Raw genomic sequence first — 23,718 nt, forward strand, 5'->3', positions numbered from 1 at the left:
TCTGAAAGAGGCAAGCTGGGGAGCACAGGATGAGGAACTGTACCTGCTACTCAAATTACTGAGGCCAAACTTCTTTGCGACATTTTGCAACATCTTTACAGGATCATCTTCCCCAACACCCTTTCCCTTCTTAGAAGACTTGGGTTTGCTCTTCTGCCTTTCACTAAGTGTGTGAGCCTGGTTGCTTCTGTACACCTCAAATGCTGACTTCTGCTTATCATCCACATGGCAATTCACAGCATGCAGACGAGACTCTGGGGAGCCCTTAGAGTCTTCTGACTTTTTGTTCATGATCATTCTTGGTTTGAAGCCATGCGTTAAGAAGTCACAGGTATCTGTATACATGAACTGTAAGAGGTATTCGAATAAGTCAGGATGAACTTTCTCCACCACAAAGAGATGGCACCCTGCAGCATCTTCGTCTTTCCGGTAAACATCTGTCAGTTCTAAAAGAGTGCCATCTGAAAGGAACAACTTCTGGAAGAAGTCAGAGCGCACTGCCAGAACGTATTTATGTGCAGGGAAGAGTCTATTGCCAACTTGAAAGGTCACGTCATGGAAGCTGTCCATTTCATCTGTCTCCCTCAGGAGCTTGCCAAATTCTTCAAAAAAGGAGGATGAAGACACAACTGGAATTTCATAAAGGCTAGAAATGAAGCAAAGATAATTACTACTATGATGAAAACAAGAAAATGGATCCCAAACTGATTCTCTTGAAAAGAAATGGTTGACTTAAATTGAACTTAGAAACATTCAATTCTGGCATTTGGTATAATACAAGAATATCAACCCCAAAATGTTAAATATTCTATCAATCTTTCTACTCATGTCTGCATAAGGTTAAACAACTGAAAACAATAAAAACAAGAAAAGTTCCCAGGTTTTTCCTTTCTCACATAACTTATGTGAGAGAAAATAACAGAAACTAAGCAAATAAAACTAAAAGGCATAGTTACTCATGCAAGTGAATATATATATATATGATCAGTCTACAACCCTGAGTGCTGTATGCCCTCCCTATCACTATCAAGGGAAGTGATTAATGCCCTTACTCTGCCTCAGACTGGGAGGTTTCCCAGCTTATGACACATTCAGTGCTAAATTGGGGACCTGGGCAAACCACAATGGATGGATGGTCACCCAACATCCAGGTCTTCCTCCCTCTTCAACAATGCCACTGGTGCTGCTCTTCTCTTTCTCCTAGTATACTTAGAACACATGACCATACACATGACCTCTTTCTTGTCAATTATCATATTCAAAAGTCAGAAACTTTTACACACTACCTCAGAAGTATTTATAGTACATTCTTTAAAACCTGAGACCTCAAGTATAGCATGGACTAAAGACAGATCCTATGTGGGCATACACATTTGTCTTCAATGTTTTCAAAATCAGGTATAAACTAAGGGGAAGACACACTCTCCCCACTGATTGCTCTTGTACCATATCCATTTGCTGACGGTCTCTACAGATCTTGATAACAGCTCCTCAATTAAATATGCATCAGGAGCTACTGAAAAGAACAAAAAAAAATGGTCTAATGATTATTCCTTCTAAAAACATAATATATTAAAGACAATTATACCTTGTTTTAGGGTCTGACTGTAGGATTGCAAAGTTGCACCCACTTGGATCTGTGCTGACACTAACAGCTCTATGGGCAAAAGGAAGTTTCTCAAGTCGAATTCTTTCATACACACTATTTGTATCAGAGACACAAGACACATCTGATGAGGAATGATGTAGGTTTGGTAAAATGTCTGCTAAAAAGAAAATAAACGAACTATCATTAATCAAGGCTGCAATGAAATTAGAGTAACTAGAATAGAAAAATGATGTGAAAATATAAAAGTATCTTTCATACACATGAAGTTCTTCTAAAGAATTTAGAACCTCTCCATCTTCAACATAGCATTGCGATCTGTGTAATTACACAGAGAATTTCCAGAATTAGCCATAATTTCTTCTCCCAACAAATACACCTTCCACACTGCAGCCGAAGTTAACTTTCAGACGGGCATGCCTACCTATACTAATTCTGTATGAACCTCTGTGTCACTACACATTCCCTCCATTCTCTTGCAAGCACTGAGCAAATACCCAAATGACCACACTGTGCCACTACTGTGAGTCAGGACAAAATGTCCCCATCCTTAAGAAGAGTATTGAGAACATGCAATAAAAGTATGACTAATAACTAGTCAGATCCAGTCTATAAAAACAAAGTAGGAAATGTTTCCATGTAGACATGGCACCTATAACAATTATTCTGGCAACAGTAGAATTTTAAATGAGAAAATAAACACAAAGACTATTACTTTAAGTAAACAGAAATAATAAAAAATGGTATAGATTGGGACTAATACAATCAATCAGGAGAGGGGAAAAGGAATGATTAAAAAAAAATTAAGATGGGGCTTAGCAGTTAAGAGCACTGGTTGCTCTTCCAGAGATCCTGAGTTCAATTCCCAGGAACCACATGGTGGCTCACAACCATCTATAATGGTATCAAATATCCTGTTCTGGTATGTTTGAAGATAGTGACAGTGTACTCATATACATAAATTAAGTTAATAAATATTTTTTAGTAAATTAAGAGAGGAGTAACATGACGTGGTACCTGCTAAATGTAAGGGAAGGGGACGGGGTCTCACAGATAGCTAGTCACCAGGACAGAAAAGCATGAGATCATGGACTCTGTGTCAGACCACTAAGAGAATGATGCAAAAACTCTGAAGATTTGCAAGTCTTCTTACAAGACAGACCCACACTCTGGCTACACTCTCAAAGGCAGTCTATTCCAGGTTCCTGGACGTCACCATGTTTCCTCTAACTCTCAGCTATTCCCATCCCCTGCTCTTAAGAAACTCATGAGTACTTATATTAGTTATCTGTCTCAGGGAACGCTACATAAAAGGTATCTCTTGGCTCTATAAGCTGTCAATCCCATATTTTTACACCTTGCAGGTTACAGACTTGAGTCATCTATAAAAAGATAAAACACAACAAATCAATATAATGTAAAACTCCCCATTTCATGCTTTATAATTTTGAAGCGTTTCTAACAATGAGCAGTCATAAATGCTCTTAAGATACTCTAAGCATATAACAAGTGACTCAGTGACTCGAGAGGACATAATGAAAGACCACAATGCCAAAGAATATATTAAATGCTAATGACAGAGAGGGACACTCATGCCCTGTGCCATGTGTGACCTTACAGTCTGTGGCAAACAGGCGCTGAACTAACCACACAGACAAATACACAGCTTAGAGGTCAGCAGAGCGGTACCCAACACATCGAAGGCTGACTAGGGTACTTAAGTGCAGTCATACTAACTGACCTTTCTTTTCAGAATTCTTTCTTTTGTCTTCAAACCATTTCCCTTTAAATCCTTCCCCATCCTGTGTGACAAACAGAATTTCATTTCTATTTAAAGCGATATCGGAGATTGAGACCTGGCGAGGATAGGCCCATCTGCACTGCTTCAGAGAACTGCTGAGCGATCTCCAGCAAAATACCTGTGAGGAAACCAGAGCACAGCACAACATAAAGCACACAGCATCAGATCAGTTCAGTGACAAGCACATCTGAACTAAAAACAGCATTGTCAGACTAAAAGCTTTAGCTTGTGTGTTTCCATGGTTACTCTTCCCCAGCAATGAGAGAGACCACAAAAATCAAGACGATGTTAGACTACACTTTTTAGGAAATAGATTATGCCACATCACATGTTAAAATGTGTTTCAATGACACTCCTGAAGGAGGTGCTGTTTCCCACATGACTTGTGTGGGGCAAACAGTCCTGTTGGAATAATGCAGCACACTAGAATGTTAGAGTCATGCTTTAATGTCAGATAATTACCAAACTCAACCTAACCCACTCTCAAGGAGAAAAGGAAGACATACTTAATTATCACTAAAAGAGGCTTAACTAAAGAAGTCACCGCAGTGTCAAGCTTCTCAGAGGTTCTGGGCACTGGAAAGGGAGTACTGCTAAGGTTCACAGAGGATGGAGAGGGAGGCTGCAGCTCCACCTGCAGCACCAATGCCTTTGCCTGGGCACCTGCCATGCTCTAAACGTAAAACTGCTCAGAGGTGCTGACTGGTTTAAAGACAGACTTCCTAGTCAGCCCAGGCTAGCCTGAGAGTGCCAGCCTCCTTGTCCTGTAAAAGGGATTAAAGGGCTATTCCACCATACCCAGTTAAAACTGATGATTTCCAAAAGTATGGCTCCTCATAACCACTCTTTTTGTTTTTTAAAGGAAAGCACAAAATAGTACCTGCCAACGTCAGGCTCCCACTAGGAAAATAATGGCTACAGCTCATGCTTAGGAACACACAGCAGGTGGAGCTGCAATTACATCTTCATGTGTCTGTCTATCTGTGAGGGGTGGGGCTGAAACAGGGCCTTCTGAGCAGCCCAAGAGGCACTGACTGTAGCAGCAAGTACAGCCTCAGCCTCCAGCTAGGACCACAGGAACGCACTGCTATGCAAAGGTCGTGGTGTTGCACAGGAGAGAAGGGACACTCTGTAACACTGGCAAATATGCCTGACCTGATTGCTCAGTTCCTAAGATGTCAGACCATGACTTATACCTCACAAGATAGTTGATATCATTGTTTTATAAGAAAACTGTTTTCGTAGCCACAGAGTGTAATTTTATCAGTGTTAGTAATATATAATACACAGTATTAAACTTAAATATACTTAAGCTTTACAATACCATTTAAATTTAAAAGATATCTATAATTTATAACATAATTTTGAGTCTGTATTAAGCATATCTTTATGTAAAAATATATTTTAGGCTGGTGAAATGGGTTCCCAGGTAAAGCTGCTTGCTTAGTCTGATGACCTGATCAATACTCAGGGCTTGCGTGGTACGAAGAGAGGAGCTCCCCTAACTCTTCCTTTGGCGTCCACATAAGTGCACCCCAGCATCTGCGTGTTGTGTATGTGTGCTTGTACGTGCATCTGCTCACAAAAACATAATTTGAAAATTAAGATATTTAACCCTAGCTTTATTAGAGAAAGGTATTGATACATTTGCACAAGAATAAAGATTATATTTAAGAGCTAAGATCTAGAAGCACACTGCTGTTTACAGGTGTAGTAGAATAAAGGGCATCGTAGTCTCTGCACACAGACACATACTGTATATACACTTACAGAAAACCAAAACTGGGACAATCCTTGCAATTATGGCCAAATCTGTAATACATCCTCTATTTACTGTTAAGAGAAATAATTGACATTTTCTACTATCTTTCAATGCTGTTGATCAATATTCAGTTTACATACCAAATACTTCAAACTTCTTGTTTTCATCTGATGAACAAATGAACCTTTAGGCTGCAGTGGTGTGCACCACTGGGTTAGAGACAGTCCTGTGTGTCTCTGCAACCCTAGTTCTACAATAGGATGTCACAGAAGGGCAGGAGCACCAGTAGCAACCATCCAAAGCCAGGCACTACACTTCATATTACCATGGTCTATGTAAATCACAATACTAGTCTTTAACAGAAAACGCTACTCACTCTTCCAGCTCCATCCATAGCAAGGATGCATATTTTCTGACCCCCATTTTCTGTCAAGTGTTCAGGATCAACCTTGTATTCCATACAACCTCCAGAGACAAGAACCTTTTTCAAATTTAGTTGTCTGAGTGAAAAAGAAAAATCATAATTAACATTCTCTAAAGCACTTAATTTCATAGAAACGACCGTTGAAGCAGTGGTTGCTATGCTAGGGAAGACAGAAAGGTGCAATCTGCACTCACACAGTCCCTCCCCCCAGGCAGCTCTTCCTTCCTATGGCACGACTGTCCCCTCAAAGCCTCCACTCCATGAGTACCCAGACCCTGCTTGCTAAGTAAGATACATGTTCATTTAGAGTTTCGTGCTCTGGAATACTATCAGCTCCTAAATAGAACTGCATCTTAACAGAAAAAACTAAAATAAAATAGAAATGAGAACTGAATCTGGCCAGACCTAAGCAGGCACACATGCCATGAAAGTCACGGTCACTGCTAATCACTCAGCCCTTGGCCACACACTTGTCTGCCTCTGTCTGTCTGGACACTGGAGAGCCTGCCAACTGCTACTCTCCCACTGTCTTTCCTCTCAGTAAGTTTACTTGCTTTGAAAAAACAAGTTTTCAAAGTTACCGTTAGTACTTTCATCTCTATCAAAACAATGTCTTACTGAAAATTTGAAAGGAAGGCATATTTACACAATTTAATATGTTTAAAATGTTTTATAAATGCTGATTAAAACTACAACTTAACACTCCAAAAGTCAGCTCACACCTATTTAATTGATTCTAAGAAACACGTATGACCACATTTTCATGATTCTGAAACTAAAATGCAACCTACAATCAATGTCACTAGGGAAGATAGGATGTGGTAAGCTGACGTCTGGCGAACTCAGCTTAGAGTTAACAATGTGATGACATCACCATCTCGCCATCGCCTTCACACGGGCAAGAACAAGTCTGCTGCATCCACATTTACATCCCTAACTGCCTTGAAATTGAGGCAGTATTTCCACAGGTCACGTTACCTTTCCCCAGGGATCAGCTGTAGTTGTGCACTGTTATGTCCATGCTTGGACGACCTACTCTAATGAGATATAGTAAAACGGACACTGCACAAGGCTCTGAGACACCAGTGTGAAACAGTTTCCTACAGAGGTAATTACTGTGGAAAGACCTGAGACAACACACTGCTGCTGTCAATCAGACGCAAATCAATCAACTACCAGAAACACAAGATTACTTCCAAATTATTTTTAAACACCTATATTTTGTATCACTCTAAATAAAACCAGAGGTGAAGTCCTGAGTTTGTGTATAAGTACAAGGCAGAGAATTACAATTGGCATGTGTACCCATGCCTAAATTTGATTCTGTATTCTCTGGTATCCCAAGTACCAGCTAGTCTACTCCACGTTACTCCAGCATGCTCAACAACAGCCTACACTGGACAAGAGCAGCAGCACAGTGAGATGGAAAGAGTAAGGCTGGACAGAGCATTTATGGCAATGATCCTTTTTAATACATAGTATATAAGATATCAAAGCCTATTCCAGGGACTAAGCCCCTACCCAAAGACTATACATGGACTGACCCTGGACTCTGACCCCATAGGTAGCAATGAATATCCTAGTAAGAGCACCAGTGGAAGGGGAAGCCCTGGGTCCTGCTAAGACTGAACCCCCAGTGAACTAGACTATGGGGGGGAGGGCGGCAATGGGGGGGGAGGATGGGGAGGGGAACACCCATACAGAAGGGGAAGGGGAGAGGTTAGGGGGATGTTGCTCCGGAAACCGGGAAAGGGAATAACAATCGAAATGTAAATAAGAAATATCCAAGTTAATAAAGGTAGGGGGGGAAAAAGGAAAAAAAAAAGATATCAAACCCTATAGATGAAATAGTGATCATGTTATAAACCAAGAATGATGGTTAGCCTAGTTATGTGTACCAGATACATTATAAAGGAAACTAAACTCTACGGGACATATCTCAGTTAAATATGATTCAAAAATATTATGTTATAATATGCAAGCAAAACTTTGGATCCTTGTCCAAAACCAACATCATCAGAGAAAGCATTCTTAGTTTCCCTTCATTCCGTCTTCTCACAGAGCACAGCATGCAGCTGTCAGCTGGTAAGCAGCTAGAGCGCTGAATTCTTGTCTTAGAGTGACAGGCTCCTTCCCAGAAATGTACATACTTAGTTGCCATCTTCTTGCACTGATAGTCTGCAAGTAAGTAAATATCGCCTCGTGTGGTGACACAGACTGTGGCGCCATCGCTTGCAGCTACCAAAGACACAGCGATATCCTTATGGTGCAGGGCAGAGACTTGGCGAGGAGTGGTGACACACTTTTCTCCATTGGGGTCCAGTAAGTGACCTAAAAATGTACACAAACAAATGCCATTAAATGCCTATGCTAAGATCATACTGCAGTGTTTGGATATCACCATGAAAGATTTCTTACCCAACTGTCCACCATTCAGTCCCAGTGTGTAAACGGCTTCTCGAGTCCACAGCACTGTATGAAACCTGCCTGCTGCCACTCCAATGATCGTCCTTCCTTTCAGATATTTTGCCTGTATCTATTTAAATGACAAGTAAGACTGCAGTTGACTACGTATCTAAAATCTAGTGCAATTTTCTCTAAGGTACAAGTACACCCTCCTCATTGCTTCAGCCTTAGCAACTGCTAACACATTCATCACTCATGACAAGATTCAAATCCTCAGAACACAGTGATGTAGCCATTTTCGGTCATCAGCGTTAAAAACTAACCAAACTAATTCTGTATAAAACCCAAATTGTTAAAATTTTAGCAATAATAAGCAATATACAAAACAGCCATTCTAATATACATATATAGTAACTTTTAAATCTGAAATATCCACGGTCTCACAACAGTAGCAAGCTTGACATTCCAGCCCGAGGGCTTTCTTCCAGGAGGGAATGTCTGTGCATATCTGGACTCTACCCACCAGAGCAGCCATCAGCCTCACCATCCCACTCCTGCTTAAACTGTCTTCAAATACTGTCACGTGACCCCTGCCTGGAAAATCAAAGCTTTTTATCAACTCAGAATTCCAAGGTGCCCAGAACTCCACAAAACTAAATATCCACAAGTTGACAGTAAGTTAGAGAACAAAGATCTTTTTGAAATTATCCAACCAGACACTCCACACAAATCTCCTGGAGTAATACTACTGATCCATTAGCAGTCCAGAAGAGAGGAAGCCTTCCATACCTAACTAAAAAGGTCAATTCAATCATAATTTTAGAATCAGAGGACTAAGCTAAAAAGGAATTTAACATAGAAGACTTAAAGTGTGGTGCACTGCGAATATCAGTCTTAGGTGATGAGTCTAATTACACATTAATTTGGAGAACTCTGCATTAATTAGAGTATTTCCATGGACAAGGTTTCTGTATTTGGGGAATGGGCACCTTCTGATGGTGGTCATGTGCTGGAACGGTGGACCTTGAACCACATACCCTCAGCTAAGCAAGCATGTGTGACGACATCTGAGTAGACACATTAAAGAAGCAAAGGCTTTTGTAGTGCTTTGCTTGCATAGGTATATGTTATACTGATTGATTTAAAAAAAATAATCATTTAGGTTTCAAACTAAAAAATTCCAGAGTTGAGGGTAGTAAACTTAGGTACTAAAAATATTGTCTAGCTTGTAAGAATCTTGACTTCAACCCTAGAACCAAAAAAAGAAAAACAAAATGAAAACTCAAACCAGGCTCATCTCTGTATCTAATACTACGGCTAAATCTACAGCAGGTGAAATGGGTCACGGGCTAAGAGCTCATTTAGTTTGTGTGGAGACTGTCGCTGTGAGTTCAGTTCATAGGGCCATGTCAGGCTGTTCACAGCCACCTATGACTCTAGGTCTAGCCGACTCTTCTGACGTCCAAAGTACCTGCCCTCTGGTGCACACACACAGAGACACACACATGCAGACATAATTGTTTTAAATCTTCAAAAAACTTAACTCTGTGGTAATTTAGTAAGTAATCCCCCAAACGCCCAACGTCCAATGTGCTTTTATTTTTAACTTCGAATGAATGCAAATTTGTACTGTAATTTTCTCATGGAAAAAGAAAAAAGTGGGAACCATAGGAAGCCCTGAGAGAGGGAGACCCTTAGCTAAGTGCACCTTTGACGTGGGCACAGACATGCAGAGGGAGACTAACTCCTCACCCCCAAGGAGTGGCACAGACTTACCTGACCGAGACGCCCGAGTATGTGTGTGCACAGATCAGCAACTGCAGCTTCCTCCCCCTCCCAGACTTACAGCCTGAGACTCTAGCCTACAAAACCTCCTACCAAGACCAGCTAAGCCTTTCCCTTTGCTGCACCTAACAAACGTGCAGAGGCTCTGGGATGCTGGTGGAGTAGGTTACCCTCATCCGAGTAAGCAGGTGACCACTTGATTCAAGCTTTCCTACACACAACTGTATGTCCTTTCTTCATTCTCACTGCTGCCAGCCACGGTCTGGGGCCCAAGCAAGCCACATGGGTCAGATCAAAAAAGTATGTGTCACTGAAGATGAAGTTAACTAAGTAATTACTCCAAAAGTTACGACTTTTATCCATGTTTTATAGCAAACAAACACTTAACTGGTTACAAACAGAAGCTTACCTGTCTGGGTACATTACAACTGGAAGGTGGAGGAATAATTCCTAGTTGGTGGAACGTGTTGAGACCAAATGTATAAACACATCCATCTTCAGTTAACACAACAGTGTGATCCTTGGCAGCTGCCACCTGGGAACAACTGTGACCAGACAGTCCTTCCACAAGCCTGGGGACCTAGGGAACAAAGTCAACTTCATTAGAATACAATTGTCTGTAGGAACCATTTATAAAAATGCACATAGAATCTCTGGCATTATATCCAAAATGCTATGACTATACCTTCAAGAGTTTAAGTCTCCATCTTATCTAAGACCAGGTAAGCTAGTGAAATTATATTTGTGGCTTATGAGCAAAATAGATAAAAGACAGTAGTGAACTTCAATAAAGTAATTCGAGTTTTAAAACATTTTTAAAAATTCTCTTCTCTCTCTCTCTCTCTCATGTGTGTGTGTGTGTGTGTGTGTGTGTGTGTGTGTGTATCACATGGCACGTGTGTGCCTGTGGACCGCCTTTCTGTGACTCTGAGTGGTCGCTCTCATAATGCCGGGCGTAGCAGCGCCTGCTTAGGGGTCCTGTGAGACTCAAGTGCTTCAAGCCTGTGTCGCATCCCAAATGTAGATTTAGAAGGCAAGAACAGGGAAAAAGGAGCCCCCATTATTTGATATTTTAGGGAAGAGAGACATGAATACAGACTCCCCTGAAGGAAGAAGCAAACGAACATTATCCTGTTTCTCTGGAGCCACCTGCCCTAGGCTCAAAGCTCCCCTTAGTCACCTACTAGCTATTTGATTTCAATCAAGTTTTAACTTTTTACCTCATTTCCCTTATCTGAGACCAAAGCAGTCAATAAATGGTCCCTGCGCTCGCAGGACCACTGTGAGACATACTAAAAGTAACAGCAGTATACCAAATCCTCAAGCAGTGAAGGTTATTAACGAGCTAGCTTTCTCTTAATAAATGATAAACACGCTAGACATCTTCTCATTAAAAAAAAAAAAAAAAAAAAAGCAAATCAACCTTTGCCTGGTATATAATAAACTAGATTCCTTCCAATTACCACTAAGTTTTAGTAACATAAAAACTCACATTCTAATTATATATAAGATATTGCTCATTTTTTAGAGCACATATATTTTAACAAAGTAGTTTAAGGAAATAAGCTACTATTTCAGAGAAAAGGTTTTATATTTAATCGGACCTTTAATTTCAACTCTATAATTTATATATACACATATAGATAAGTTTATGTATGTATATAAATGTGTATGTATATATACACATATACACACATGCACATACTGTATATATATTTCCTGACTCAATATTTCCTGTAGGTCAGATATCTGAGATACTTTCACTGTATATCTAAGTCTTTAATTTGTATGCTATATAATAGGAAACAGATTTCTTAAAACTATTGTTAATTTTGTAGATTATGTTGGCCTCACAGTTGGAACTAAGTGACGTTTCTAATTCATCATGGCTTTACTAACATCTACTATGGAACAACTCAATTACCAAACATGTCTGCTCATCTCCATGGCCTAACCGTCCTCCACGACCATGGCCACAGGTGTAAACCTGCCCTTGCTGGGACAGAAACACTGAATGAAATTTGCAAAGCACCACCTAAGGAAAAGCAGAATTACGTTATTAAAACAGTCTGGAGAAAAATCCTTTTATTTTATTCTTTAAAGTAGAATATTGTTAATTGTATAATTTATAGTGTGCTCACTATACTATTCTCTTTATGAGTGTTCTAAAATAAGAACTATAAATGCCTCACTTTATATAATATCTGTGTATAAACATCCACATGGGAGGTGAACATAAAAAGCAGCCAAGTACGAGATTAAACATTAAGTGTAAGCTTGCAGGCCTCAATGACAAAACGTAATTGTCCTTTGTTGTCCAATTTAATGATGTTATCAAACAACAAGAATTGAGCAGAGTGCAAAATGGAGAACAAAGATTATCATATAGAATCTATGCTATTAATAAAACAGAAACATGGAAAGAGTATTTTTAGACAGCAGTCATTTGACTGATGCACAGTTGGGGAGAACTATGTCCTTTTTTGATCTCTGTTTTTATCAAATATAGCTTCAATATCATTAGAAAGCCTTAAAGAATTTTATGCGTTTTCAAGTCTTTCTCTTTCCAACTTCCTTTCTCAGGTCCCAAGGCTCCACCAGCTGCTGACACACTTAGCACTCAGAGCCTCTAGGAGCAAGCGTGTGGGAGGGCAGACTGTACCATTAGAAAGTAGAAAGAGTAAGTTCACAGGAGTTTCAAGCATCCTGTGCTTACAGGCTAGCCCACAGGCCACATTTGCTGCCCTCACTGTAGCACTACATGACTCTACCTTACTACTCTCCAACTCCTTCCTTCTCAAGTTACACACACGTGAAAAAGAAAGAAAGAAAGCCTAGAATCCTTCTCCAGGAAGTCATAATCCTTTGGAAAATAAGAAAATTATAAGGTAAGCTACATAAACCCATGAACACTCAGGCATCTATAAACACAACATGTCGGTCCAAAAAGAGCAACATAAAATACTCATTTAGCTGTACTACAAATTCCACAAGTAAAAGAAAATCTAAATCTAATCCCAAGGTTTTAAACTTAAAATATATATATAAAAAATTATTCTATGAGTCAAAGCAAATATATGTGGTTCAATTACATATTATTATTCCATTCCTAGATAATCCATGATAGCAGAACCTTTCATTTTTGTATTTTTAATCAATCAGACCTGGCTTTTCCCTTTAGTTCTCTAGAACATATAATGGCCTTATCTCTGCCCCATGACATTCAGTTCATTTGGTATCACACTGCAGTCAGCTCTTGTTCCAGTGGCTTAACTGTGCTCAGCAGGGAGCCATCCAGCTTCTTCTTCCCAGACTGAAGCTTAGAATACGCTCCTGTCCACAGAGCTTGTCTATCTCATAAACCTCTTTGATCCTCGATTGCTTCACGGAAACTATGTCCCCTCATTAGTGAAGTTTTTGGTTTTTAATGTATTGTTCTAAACTTCATAGCATCAAGTAGAGTAGAATCAGTTTTTTATACTGCACATACAATAGGACCATTAGATAGACTCATACTCTAGGTCCCTCCCTTAAGGGTCCCATTATTTCCTAACTGCTTGCCAAAGTTCCCTACTCAAGCCACAAAATCTAACTCTACCACAAAAAACCTCAGAAAAGGAAAAATATTTTTCCAATACTCTAAATCAGTAGTTTTCAACCTATGGGTCTCAACCACTTCACGGTCCCATGTCAGATATCCTGAATAACACATATTTAAACTATGATTCATAACAGTAGCAAAATTACAGTTACAAAGTAGCAACAAAATAATTTTATGGCTGGGGATCACCACAACATGAGGAACTATATTAAAGGGTCACAGCATCAGGAAGGTGGAAAAGCATTGTCCTAAACGGTCAGTCAGCAACAGCTGCGGATGGATTACCATTTTGTGCTCTTCAACAGGAAACTGAGGAGGGATGGCCGGCCCCATATGGAACCCTGGAGGAACAACTCAAGTTAATGTGTCCTCAGCACTGCTTGCGTGGGGACTATGCAGTGTACACTTTCCTTCCACTCCTGCTCTGTCGGCTCATCTCCCTCACGTTTACTATCGACTCTGACACCAGGCTCAGGATTTCCACCCTTTCATTATTGTAAGTTTCTTCAGGTTTAAAGAGAGCTTTCTTTAGGACACCGACATATCATTCTTAAATTCATTAGTCTCTTCCCACTCCTATAAAAGCTCTGATTCCTGGCCTTTCAAAATTAAACATTCTCTATAATTAACTTTTTTCATTAAAAAAAAGAAAAACTTGCTAGTTATGACCCATCATATCATGACTTTCAAATTAAAAAGAGTGTAGTCTCTGTGCTATTACACTGAGGCTTAATATAGTGTTCACATCATTTACCATCTACTTTTATTTATTTATTTTTTAGTTAAATAGGATGGCATTAACAATTACACCAGAAGAAACATCAAAACCAGAACTGTCACAGGCAAGCTGAGCTTGCACGGTAAGTTTAAAAACTGAGAGTTCCATCTTCAAATATGGGCTAAGGGTCTGTAATGACCTTTGGCTCCTATTTTGGGTCAAGCAGACACACACACACACACACACACACACACAAACACACACACACACACACACGGACTCACTCACTGAGAAAGTAAATGAAATTATGGAATAGAAAAGACCTCACATTCTAAGTTACTGAGAGTGGTTTTCCCAAGGATGAATCAGCTAAACTATTTAGTTTAATACAATATAAAAACTAGTAAGAACAAAGATAAAAAGTGAATACCAGCACGGGAAAGAGCAGCACTAAGGAATCAAGTTAGACACTGAGGTCACTATCCACAGGAGAGCTAGAAAGAGGCCTGGCAGGAGCATGGCAGTCCCCCAAAGGATCTTGTATAAAAGACTTGGTCCTCAGGTTGGTGTCACAGGACGGTGGTAGAAACTTAACAGGGGAGGCTAGTAAGAAGTGAAAGATCATTAGGGGAATGCCCTCCCCAGTCTTTCCTTCATACTTGCCCTTGGCTGGCTGCTGTTAGGTGAGCAGTGTTCTTTACCACTGTCTCGGACAGGCTATGCTAGTTCACCAGGGCCAAACCACAGAGCCAACTAAACATGGACTCCACAACTCTGATCCAAATAAATCCTTCCTCCTTGCAATAAATCCCAGGCTTTTTTTAATAGTACAGAAAGATTAACATAGCTCATAAGTCAAAGATGAACTTACATGATGTGAACTGTAAATATCTTAGCATTAAAATGAGGACAGAGTAAGTAGCAAAAATAAACTTCAACTTGTAAAATTTAAATACTTTTCAAGACTGCGTAGTGTAAAATGAAAACGAAACTGAAGAACAGAGTAACATTAAAAACAGTAACACACAGAGAGCACAGAGAGCAGCAGTAACACACACAGAACACCAGAGAGCTACAGTAACACACACAGAACACCAGAGAGCTACAGTAACACACACAGAACACCAGAGAGCTACAGTAACACACACAGAACACCAGAGAGCAGCAGTAACACACACATAGAACACCAGAGAGCTACAGTAACACACACAGAACACCAGAGAGCAGAAGTAACACACACACAGAACACCAGAGAGCTACAGTAACACACACAGAACACCAGAGAGCAGCAGTAACACACACATAGAACACCAGAGAGCTACAGTAACACACACAGAACACCAGAGAGCAGCAGTAACACACACAGAATACCAGAGAGCAGCAGTAACACACACATAGAACACCAGAGAGCTACAGTAACACACACAGAACACCAGAGAGCAGCAGTAACACACACACAGAACACCAGAGAGCTACAGTAACACACACAGAACACCAGAGAGCAGCAGTAACACACACAGAACACCAGAGAGCTACAGTAACACACACAGAACACCAGAGAGCAGCAATAACACACACATAGAACACCAGAGAGCTACAGTAACACACACAGAACACCAGAGAGCAGCAGTAACACACACATAGAACACCAGAGAGCTACAGTAACACACACAGAACACCAGAGAGCAGCAGTAACACACACATAGAACACCAGAGAGCTACAGTAACACACACAGAACACCAGAGAGCAGCAGTAACACACACATAGAACACCAGAGAGCTACAGTAACACACACAGAACACCAGAGAGCAGCAGTAACACACACATAGAACACCAGAGAGCTACAGTAACACACACAGAACACCAGAGAGCAGCAGTAACACACACATAGAACACCAGAGAGCAGCAGTAACACACACATAGAATACCAGAGAGCAGCAGTAACACACACAGAACACCAGAGAGCAGCAGTAACACACACATAGAACACCAGAGAGCAGCAGTAACACACACAGAACACCAGAGAGCAGCAGTAACACACACATAGAATACCAGAGAGCAGCAGTAACACACACAGAACACCAGAGAGCAGCAGTAACACACACAGAACACCAGAGAGCAACAGTAACACACACAGAACACCAGAGAGCAGCAGTAACACACACATAGAACACCAGAGAGCTACAGTAACACACACAGAACACCAGAGAGCAACAGTAAAACACAGAGAGCACCAGAGAGCAGCTCTGACACACACAGAACACCAGAGAGCAACAGTAACACACAGAGAGCACCAGAGAGCAACAGTAACACACAGAGAGCACCAGAGAGCAGCAGTAACACACACATAGAACACCAGAGAGCTACAGTAACACACACAGAACACCAGAGAGCAGCAGTAACACACACATAGAACACCAGAGAGCTACAGTAACACACACAGAACACCAGAGAGCAACAGTAACACACAGAGAGCACCAGAGAGCAGCTCTGACACACACAGAACACCAGAGAGCAACAGTAACACACAGAGAGCACCAGAGAGCAGGCACATCCTGATGGTGACACAGTCTGTGAAAATAAAACAGGTCACTCAGCAAAGCTTCACAAGTTACCAGCTCAAAGTGCACAGCCACTCATGTTTAGGAACTCAGGACCATACAGGAGAAATTACAGCAACATGAAACACATGCATTTGAGAAAAAAATGCCCTAGTAACTCTTTCAAACATTTCATATGTCCAAGGTACCTTACAGTCCTGATATGACTAAGGTTTTTACAGTAAGAAAAAATACAGAAATAGGAATTCCTAATGGATCACATCACTAGACCTTCAAAAGAATAAAAATGTGCAAAATCCAAATTATGAAATACAAAGCTTGCCTTCTCTCTCAAAGTACACAGATGCCCCTGAAAATACCTGCTTGACGTAAACCCTGCTCCTGGAAAACAGGTCCAGCAGCTCCGGATGGTGTTTGCTGTTCTGGCTTCCGTGGCCCAGAGTGAAGTTTGTATTATCTCCCCAAGTATAGACTTCTGTGGGATCTGAAATAAAAATGAAGATATTTCTTATACTGTTAAGGTTTAAAGGAATTACACCTTAGCCTAATTACAGATACATAAAAATCATCAGTTTACCTGAAACATGATTCCATCCAAACACTTAGAACAACTGTAGTACTGTATAAATATGAAACTATTAACACAATCTATAATTCTAGAAAATTCTCCCCAAAACATCAAAATCCTAGTTAAAGCCTGCATCTGATGTGAGCAGTCACAGCATTTGCTCCTCCCTCGCGTCCTCACTGAGAGCTAACACGGAACCTCAGTGAACTGCCGCCTGCCATGTCTACCTTGTTTCCAAGAAATTCTAAGTCCAGAACTCCGGCTTATGCCCACGATTATAAACGTGAGCATACTCTCACTGGTACTATATGTTACTATTCAAACACTGACGTTTTTTAGGGGATTCGAGGGATTGAGACAGGATTTCCAGAGTGCAGGATGGCCTCTGAATGCATTACGTAACAGGTCACGGTCTCAACCTCTGACACCACCTCATAAGTACTGGGATTACAGGTCTGAATTAACACACACAGCCTAACACTAACTTTCACAGTTCACTCTTGACATACAAAATCACAATGACCAATACAAACTGATATAAAATTTAATCAGAGGAAAGTCTGTGACAAGTCTTGATTTTTATTCTGGAAGACTGAAATTTTGAACGTCATGTACAATGTAGTGTGAATGGGGGGATGACTGTGTTCTCACTTAGCTTAGATACAAACTACACACTACTCCCATTTAGTTCTCCTCTCCTTTCCTGTAAATTCACATTTCCAAACGGAAAGGGCAAAGAAACTGGAAGTGGTGAGCAAAAGATGGTGTGCTTGCCACACAACTGTAAGGACCTAAGTTCAAATCCCCAGAGACCATGTAAACGCCAGATATGGAGTAAGCATCAGCAATCCCAGAACTCCCACAAAGCGACAGGAATTAAAGGCAAGAGAATTCTAGAAGCCTGCAGAAGTTAATCTGGCAGAGGTAGCAAAAGAAAAAAGAGGTGCTATCTCAAACAGGTGAAAGGCCAGAGCCAACACCCACGGCCATTCTCTGACCTCACGCAAGTACTGTATTACCTAAGCGTGCCCACATTCATACAAACTCAGACACACACTCAAAGACACTAAATAGACTGTTTTTTTTTTAAGTTTTAAATGTGTGGTTAAAATAGTTACTTCAATTATTCTTTGTTTTCATTTACTTCAGATGCTGATGTTGTTTTCTGAGTGTACATTATGACTTTAAACTAGTAAAAATTACAAAATGCCAACCCTTTGGGCTGTATTTTAACTTTTACAGACATACAATTTTAAAAAGACAAAACAAAGTTTGTGAATAAACAAATTAAAAAAAACAAAACATGAAAGTAAAAGTTCTTTGTACATAATCAAACAAATAAATGCTCAATATTTTAATCAAAATAGAATTCTATTAAGAGTTTCAAAGCTGGGGTTGGGGATTTAGCTCAGTGGTAGAGCGCTTGCCTAGGAAGTGCAAGGCCCTGAGTTCGATCCCCAGCTCCGAAAAAAAGAACCAAAAAAAAAAAAAAAAAAAAAGAGTTTCAAAGCTGCACCTTGCTAGACTATGTTTGAGGAATGTTCTTACCAGTGTTCTTAAACACAACGTGAGCTGGCCTGTCCTTCATGAGAAGATCCAAAGGTGACAATCCTTCTTTATCTTGCATATACAAGCTAACACCATGCTAAGAAAAAAAGTACATTATTATCAATTTACTCCAAATCAGTAACATCTACTCTTAAATATCAAAATCAAATGATCAACCCTATAAACACATTGAAAACAGAAAATAACCATTATCTCTCATAGCCACAGACAAAGGAAGTAAAAAATATCAAATGCTCAATTATTGGTAGACGAAGAAAGAAATAACATTCTAAAATTTTGGTTTTGGGGTGTGTGTGTGTGTGTGTGTGTGTGTGTGTGTGTGTGTGTACAAATGCCCACTGACACAAGAAGTGGACATCAGATCCCCTAGAGCTGGAATTACCAGTTCTTGTGAGACTCCCAATGTGGGTGCTGGGAGTTGAACTCCAGTCCCCTACAGTGCAGCACGCACTCTAACTGCTGAGCCATTTCTCCAGCCCCAAGGTAACACTTAAATCAGAAGTAGACACGACAGCTTTTCAAGGTAAATTAGCTCTCCACCAGTCCAAGTCTCCGTGTGCGGCAGGCGCTGCTGGGCAGTGGAAGAACTGACAGGTAGGGCCAATAGGTACCCTCCCATCACTGTCCCGCATGACTGAAGGAGCTACAGTGCGCATTTCTTCCTCTTTGCTGCCCTGCAAACATGACAAGGTGAGCAGAATGCTCCACCCCAGTCTCCTGGCCATGATACGCTGCACTATCTATCACAGACTCGAAGCAATAGGACCAATGACAAATGCTGGGAAGCCTCCAAAACACAAACCAAAATCCAATTTCCTCATCACAAGGCGATTTATCTCAAGTATTTTGTTACTGTAATTTCAAACAAACCAGAAGAAGTATATCTGATTGCCTAGAATCAATCTACACCTATATACGTGCAGTAAAACACTTTACAGACACACTAGCTTTTTATAGTCTATTTCACGTCTATAAAGGTAAGGGTTGCAAAGATTTCACAGCAAAGGCAGCAGTAGCCAGCGTTTGTCTCCTGAAATGTGATGATCAGTGCCCTGTCTCACCTGCCATGGTCTTACAAGAACAAGAAAGGCAGACTGAGGCGCATAATACTCCAAACTATATACAAAACAAAGGAGAGCTTGGGAATTCAGATCCCCGGAGTCTAGCTTGTCATGTATTCCTACTAGACCTTACTGATCACATGTGTCTGCAAGATCTGATGCAGTGGCCTCTCAACATAACACAAGACTCTAGACCTTCTTCTCTAGGACCCCCTTGGGGACTTCCTTCCTTTCTAATATATTTGTCTTGAATGCTAAAGGTACGTATGTTGAGCAGAGTCTGTACCACTTATTTAAGATCACTCTTTCCATACATAACCCCCAAATGTGTAATTTACAAAATAGTCTATAGCAGCCTTAAGAGCCTGAGAATTTCATGATAGTCTTCTACGGGTAACAGATGGACTTTATACATCATCTCATTACAGAGCACTAATGCTACTGAAAACACTAACATCTGTTTTCCTCTTAACTGTATAGTCCTAACCAGTGTAAGGTAAAAACTACCATTACTGGGATTTAGATGAAGATAAAATTTGAGATCAATTATCATGTTTATAGCTATTCTATATTGGTTTGAAAAGTAGTTTCTGTTTATAGGTCTGAGGTCACTTGGATGTCCTAGATGTTTCTTCTATAGGTATCTGACATCATCTTAAGATCTTTTTGCTTATGTTACTACCACTGGTCTCTGTTATGTGCAAAAACCTAACACTACAATATTTTAAAAGCTCTTTCCTGTTTATATTTAATTATTTTATTTTTGCCTATCTCCCCATATTAGTAAAAAAAACTTAATTAAAAATAAGAGCCCAGTCATGTTCACGACAATGTCTGTAATGTCTATAAAGTCTCTAATGCATGGAATTTTTGGCATATATTATACACTCAGAAGATATTTGCTCTAAAAACTTTGAAGTTAGTGTGTCACTCAACCCATACAACTTTGGGATTCTACTAGGCTCCATAACAGTAAGAAAAATCAAAGCAAGTTCTTCCCAACCCACGAGTAAAGAGCGATATAATAAAACAATGGCACAAGGGGTCGTGACTCTTCACTGCAATCCTACCTCCTCACTAGGATTGCAAGTTTGAATTCATCTTAAGCAAAATCCAGTGCCCAAGATTAAAAAACACTAAGTATAGCTCACCAGGGAGTTCTGGCCTATCATGTGTGAGGCCCTAGGCTCACCCCAATACTACAAATGAAACCATTTAAAGTACACTGCAACAGATGTGGCAGAATCCTATAAGCATAAAGCCGTTGGCATTCTATCACATGGTGGAATAAAGCGGTGAAAGCCATGATACTTCGACTTGCTGCCTCTATTGTAGCTTTATGTAGGCAGTCTCTGCCAAGGCGTCCTATGTTCGGCAGTCAAGGACTGACAGTGTAGCGGTGTGGGTGTACATTTACTGAGCAATTTACTTTGGCACTTGATACAAAATGCTCAAGTTTTAGCAGATGCGAACTCCCTGAGCCTGAATTCAGGACTAGAGTGTCCTTTGCCAATATGGGACACCTGAAGTACTCTGGTGTACACGAGGGAGCTGACATGAAGCCCCTCAATGAGGCCTCGTCCTGCACCCATTTCCTCTGATAGGAGAATTGCAAGGCCACAGAAAAGGACATGCTTGAGGAGAATACTAAACAGTTTGGGAAGAACTTTTTGGTAGAAAAGTTTTAGCAGTGAACTTCACTCACTATTAGTTATCTATCAATGGTCGATAAGTCTCTAATAATAAGACAGTCTAAGAGCAAATGGCCAGCTTCTCATAGCCAATGGACACCCACACCACCATGAAAATCTAAAGCAGGCAAAGTCCAAAATCTAGGACACATGACAACTCTTTAAATGAAGCCCTAAATAAAGACTTATGACTAGTAACCTCTCAGAAGAAAATCAAAGAACCCTCCAACGCTCAACAGATTAGCAATGCTGCCAGGCAAGGTTACAGAGGTAAGACAGGATAAGGCTGGGGCCAACTGGTGCTTTAACTCTTTAGCTTTCCCTACATGGAGAGAAAGGGGTAAGTGAGGCTCTTACAGAAGTTGGGGCAGATATGGGGAAGGACTAATACTATCCCTTTTGTAGACAAAACTGGAATTGCTGGAATTATGCTTGGAAATTTATCAAGATGTCTTAAATAGGGCCCTTAAAACAACTTAGCTACAAAAAATAGATATTACATTATCAATTGTAGAGGAATTTTAATCCAGTAACATGGCTGCTCTAGCAGGGGATCACATCCAAAGACCCTCTAGGTCTGTGTGATCAGGCTGGAACCAGACATGTCTGGACTACAGTGCGACCTGGCAGGAGTACAGACATTCTTAGCGCACAACTTTAGTCCCTAAGAATGAAGGTTAGCTTAGTTTGTCGAAGGAAGCAGCCATGTTTGTAAGTGACATCTAATTGAGGGGGTCTGTTGAGTATGTATGGCAGTTTTACCAGGATAGTTTCAGAGACAGGGAGCAGAGAGAAGTTAGACAAAGGTGAAGACAGAATGAGCCAGAGAATGAGAAGGAGCCCAAGATTAGAACATACTGCCAAAGTTAGGATGAGGCCAAGCGGAGCAATTCAGTCAGAGGCCAAGAGAAGCCATACTGAATTAGTTAGATTAGAAGATTAGATTGTTCAGAGACTAGAAGCTTCCAGGCCTAGACCTAGGTTGAGATGGTTAAACAGAGAAGGAAACACTCTGGGCTGTATTTGAACAGCTTGGGTACAGGTCTCACCTCATCCTTTCCTCTGAGGAAATAAAAGCGATATTTACAAACAATATACATTAGAAGTTATTTTGATGAGTATATAGTACAAAAAATGCAACAATAAGTTTTTTTTTTAAATCAAATAGATGAGGCTGGAGAGATGGCTCAGCAGTTAAGAGAAGTGACTGCTTTTCCACAAGTCCTGAGTTAAATTCTCAGCAACCACATGGTGGCTCACAACTATCTATAATGGGATTCGATGCCTTCTTCTGATGTGTCTGAAGACAGCTACAGTGTACTCACATACGTAAAATAAGTCTTTAAAAAAAAATGAAACAGATAAAAATACTAATGATAAGATTCCTAATTTAGCTACATGTTGTTTGAGGATAAAAAAGACTTGTGTCTTCTGGGCCAAACAAACTTGAAAAAAATGCCTATATAAAGCAAAGTTAAATATTTAAAATGCATGACTCAGTTTCATTAGATCAATGACACTGAGTATTTCTCAAAACACTCTCTGATTTGGGTATTCACATAACAAACCTTGATAAAAATCTACTGAGCGAGAAATTTTCATATAAATTAAGCTGATTTTAATTGTTAAATTTTTAAACTAAAAACATTTTATTCCAGTTAAACAAGCAGACATACTATTCCTACCCCTAAATGATGTTCAACAACTAGCATCCTTGTAAAGTAGGTAACGGTAATTTACAAGGTTTTTCCATATTCAAAGATGGAATTACATTAAACTGGAATGATTTTAATAGTTGTTTCATGTAAGCAAGCAGAAGCCTAACTAATATAAATAGGAAAACGGACGGAAGACATGAACAGTCACAGGCACTAATTAACCCGTATTCAGGTTCTCCACTCTGTCCAAGCTGCCAAAACAGCTCTCTGAGCCTTCCTGGGATGAGGTGGGAGCGTGGGGTGCTGGAGGTGGAGACCTGAGCCTTGAGAGTAGGTGCGCATCCTGCCCGAGCTACAGTCTCACACTAAACCCCTATGGTTTTAAGTATGTCCAAGTCATAAATCATTCTTTGTTCAAATGAATTCTGTTCAAGTTTTTTTTTCCCAGTAGCATACAGTAGTGCCCATAATATAAAATTGCACAATAGCTTATCATGTATAGTCAC

The 23,718-nt window shown here is 40.2% G+C and overlaps 1 protein-coding gene across 5 annotated transcripts in view; it reads right to left on the reverse strand.

Annotated features, from left to right (window-relative positions):
• Positions 1-23,718, reverse strand: part of Ibtk (inhibitor of Bruton tyrosine kinase) — a 73,806-nt gene that overhangs the window by 41,771 nt on the left and 8,317 nt on the right. For 2 of the 5 annotated variants that reach the window (XM_039082545.2, XM_063265559.1), the window contains exons 3-12: positions 18,782-18,878; positions 17,025-17,149; positions 11,709-11,819; positions 10,194-10,364; positions 8,012-8,129; positions 7,744-7,924; positions 5,546-5,669; positions 3,348-3,525; positions 1,589-1,763; positions 44-646 (exon numbers count right to left, since the gene is read on the reverse strand). In XM_039082545.2, the coding sequence (XP_038938473.1) occupies positions 44-646; positions 1,589-1,763; positions 3,348-3,525; positions 5,546-5,669; positions 7,744-7,924; positions 8,012-8,129; positions 10,194-10,364; positions 11,709-11,819; positions 17,025-17,149; positions 18,782-18,878 (1,883 nt within the window). Of the gene's footprint in view, positions 1-43; positions 647-1,588; positions 1,767-3,347; positions 3,526-5,545; positions 5,670-7,743; positions 7,925-8,011; positions 8,130-10,193; positions 10,365-11,708; positions 11,820-17,024; positions 17,150-18,781; positions 18,879-23,718 lie in introns of those variants that run through there. The other 3 variants (NM_001427757.1, XM_039082546.2, XM_039082547.2) reach the window with 2 other exon arrangements.

The sequence above is a fragment of the Rattus norvegicus genome, chromosome 8 (assembly GCF_036323735.1).
Source record: "Rattus norvegicus strain BN/NHsdMcwi chromosome 8, GRCr8, whole genome shotgun sequence".
NCBI classification, from domain to species: Eukaryota; Metazoa; Chordata; class Mammalia; order Rodentia; family Muridae; genus Rattus; species Rattus norvegicus.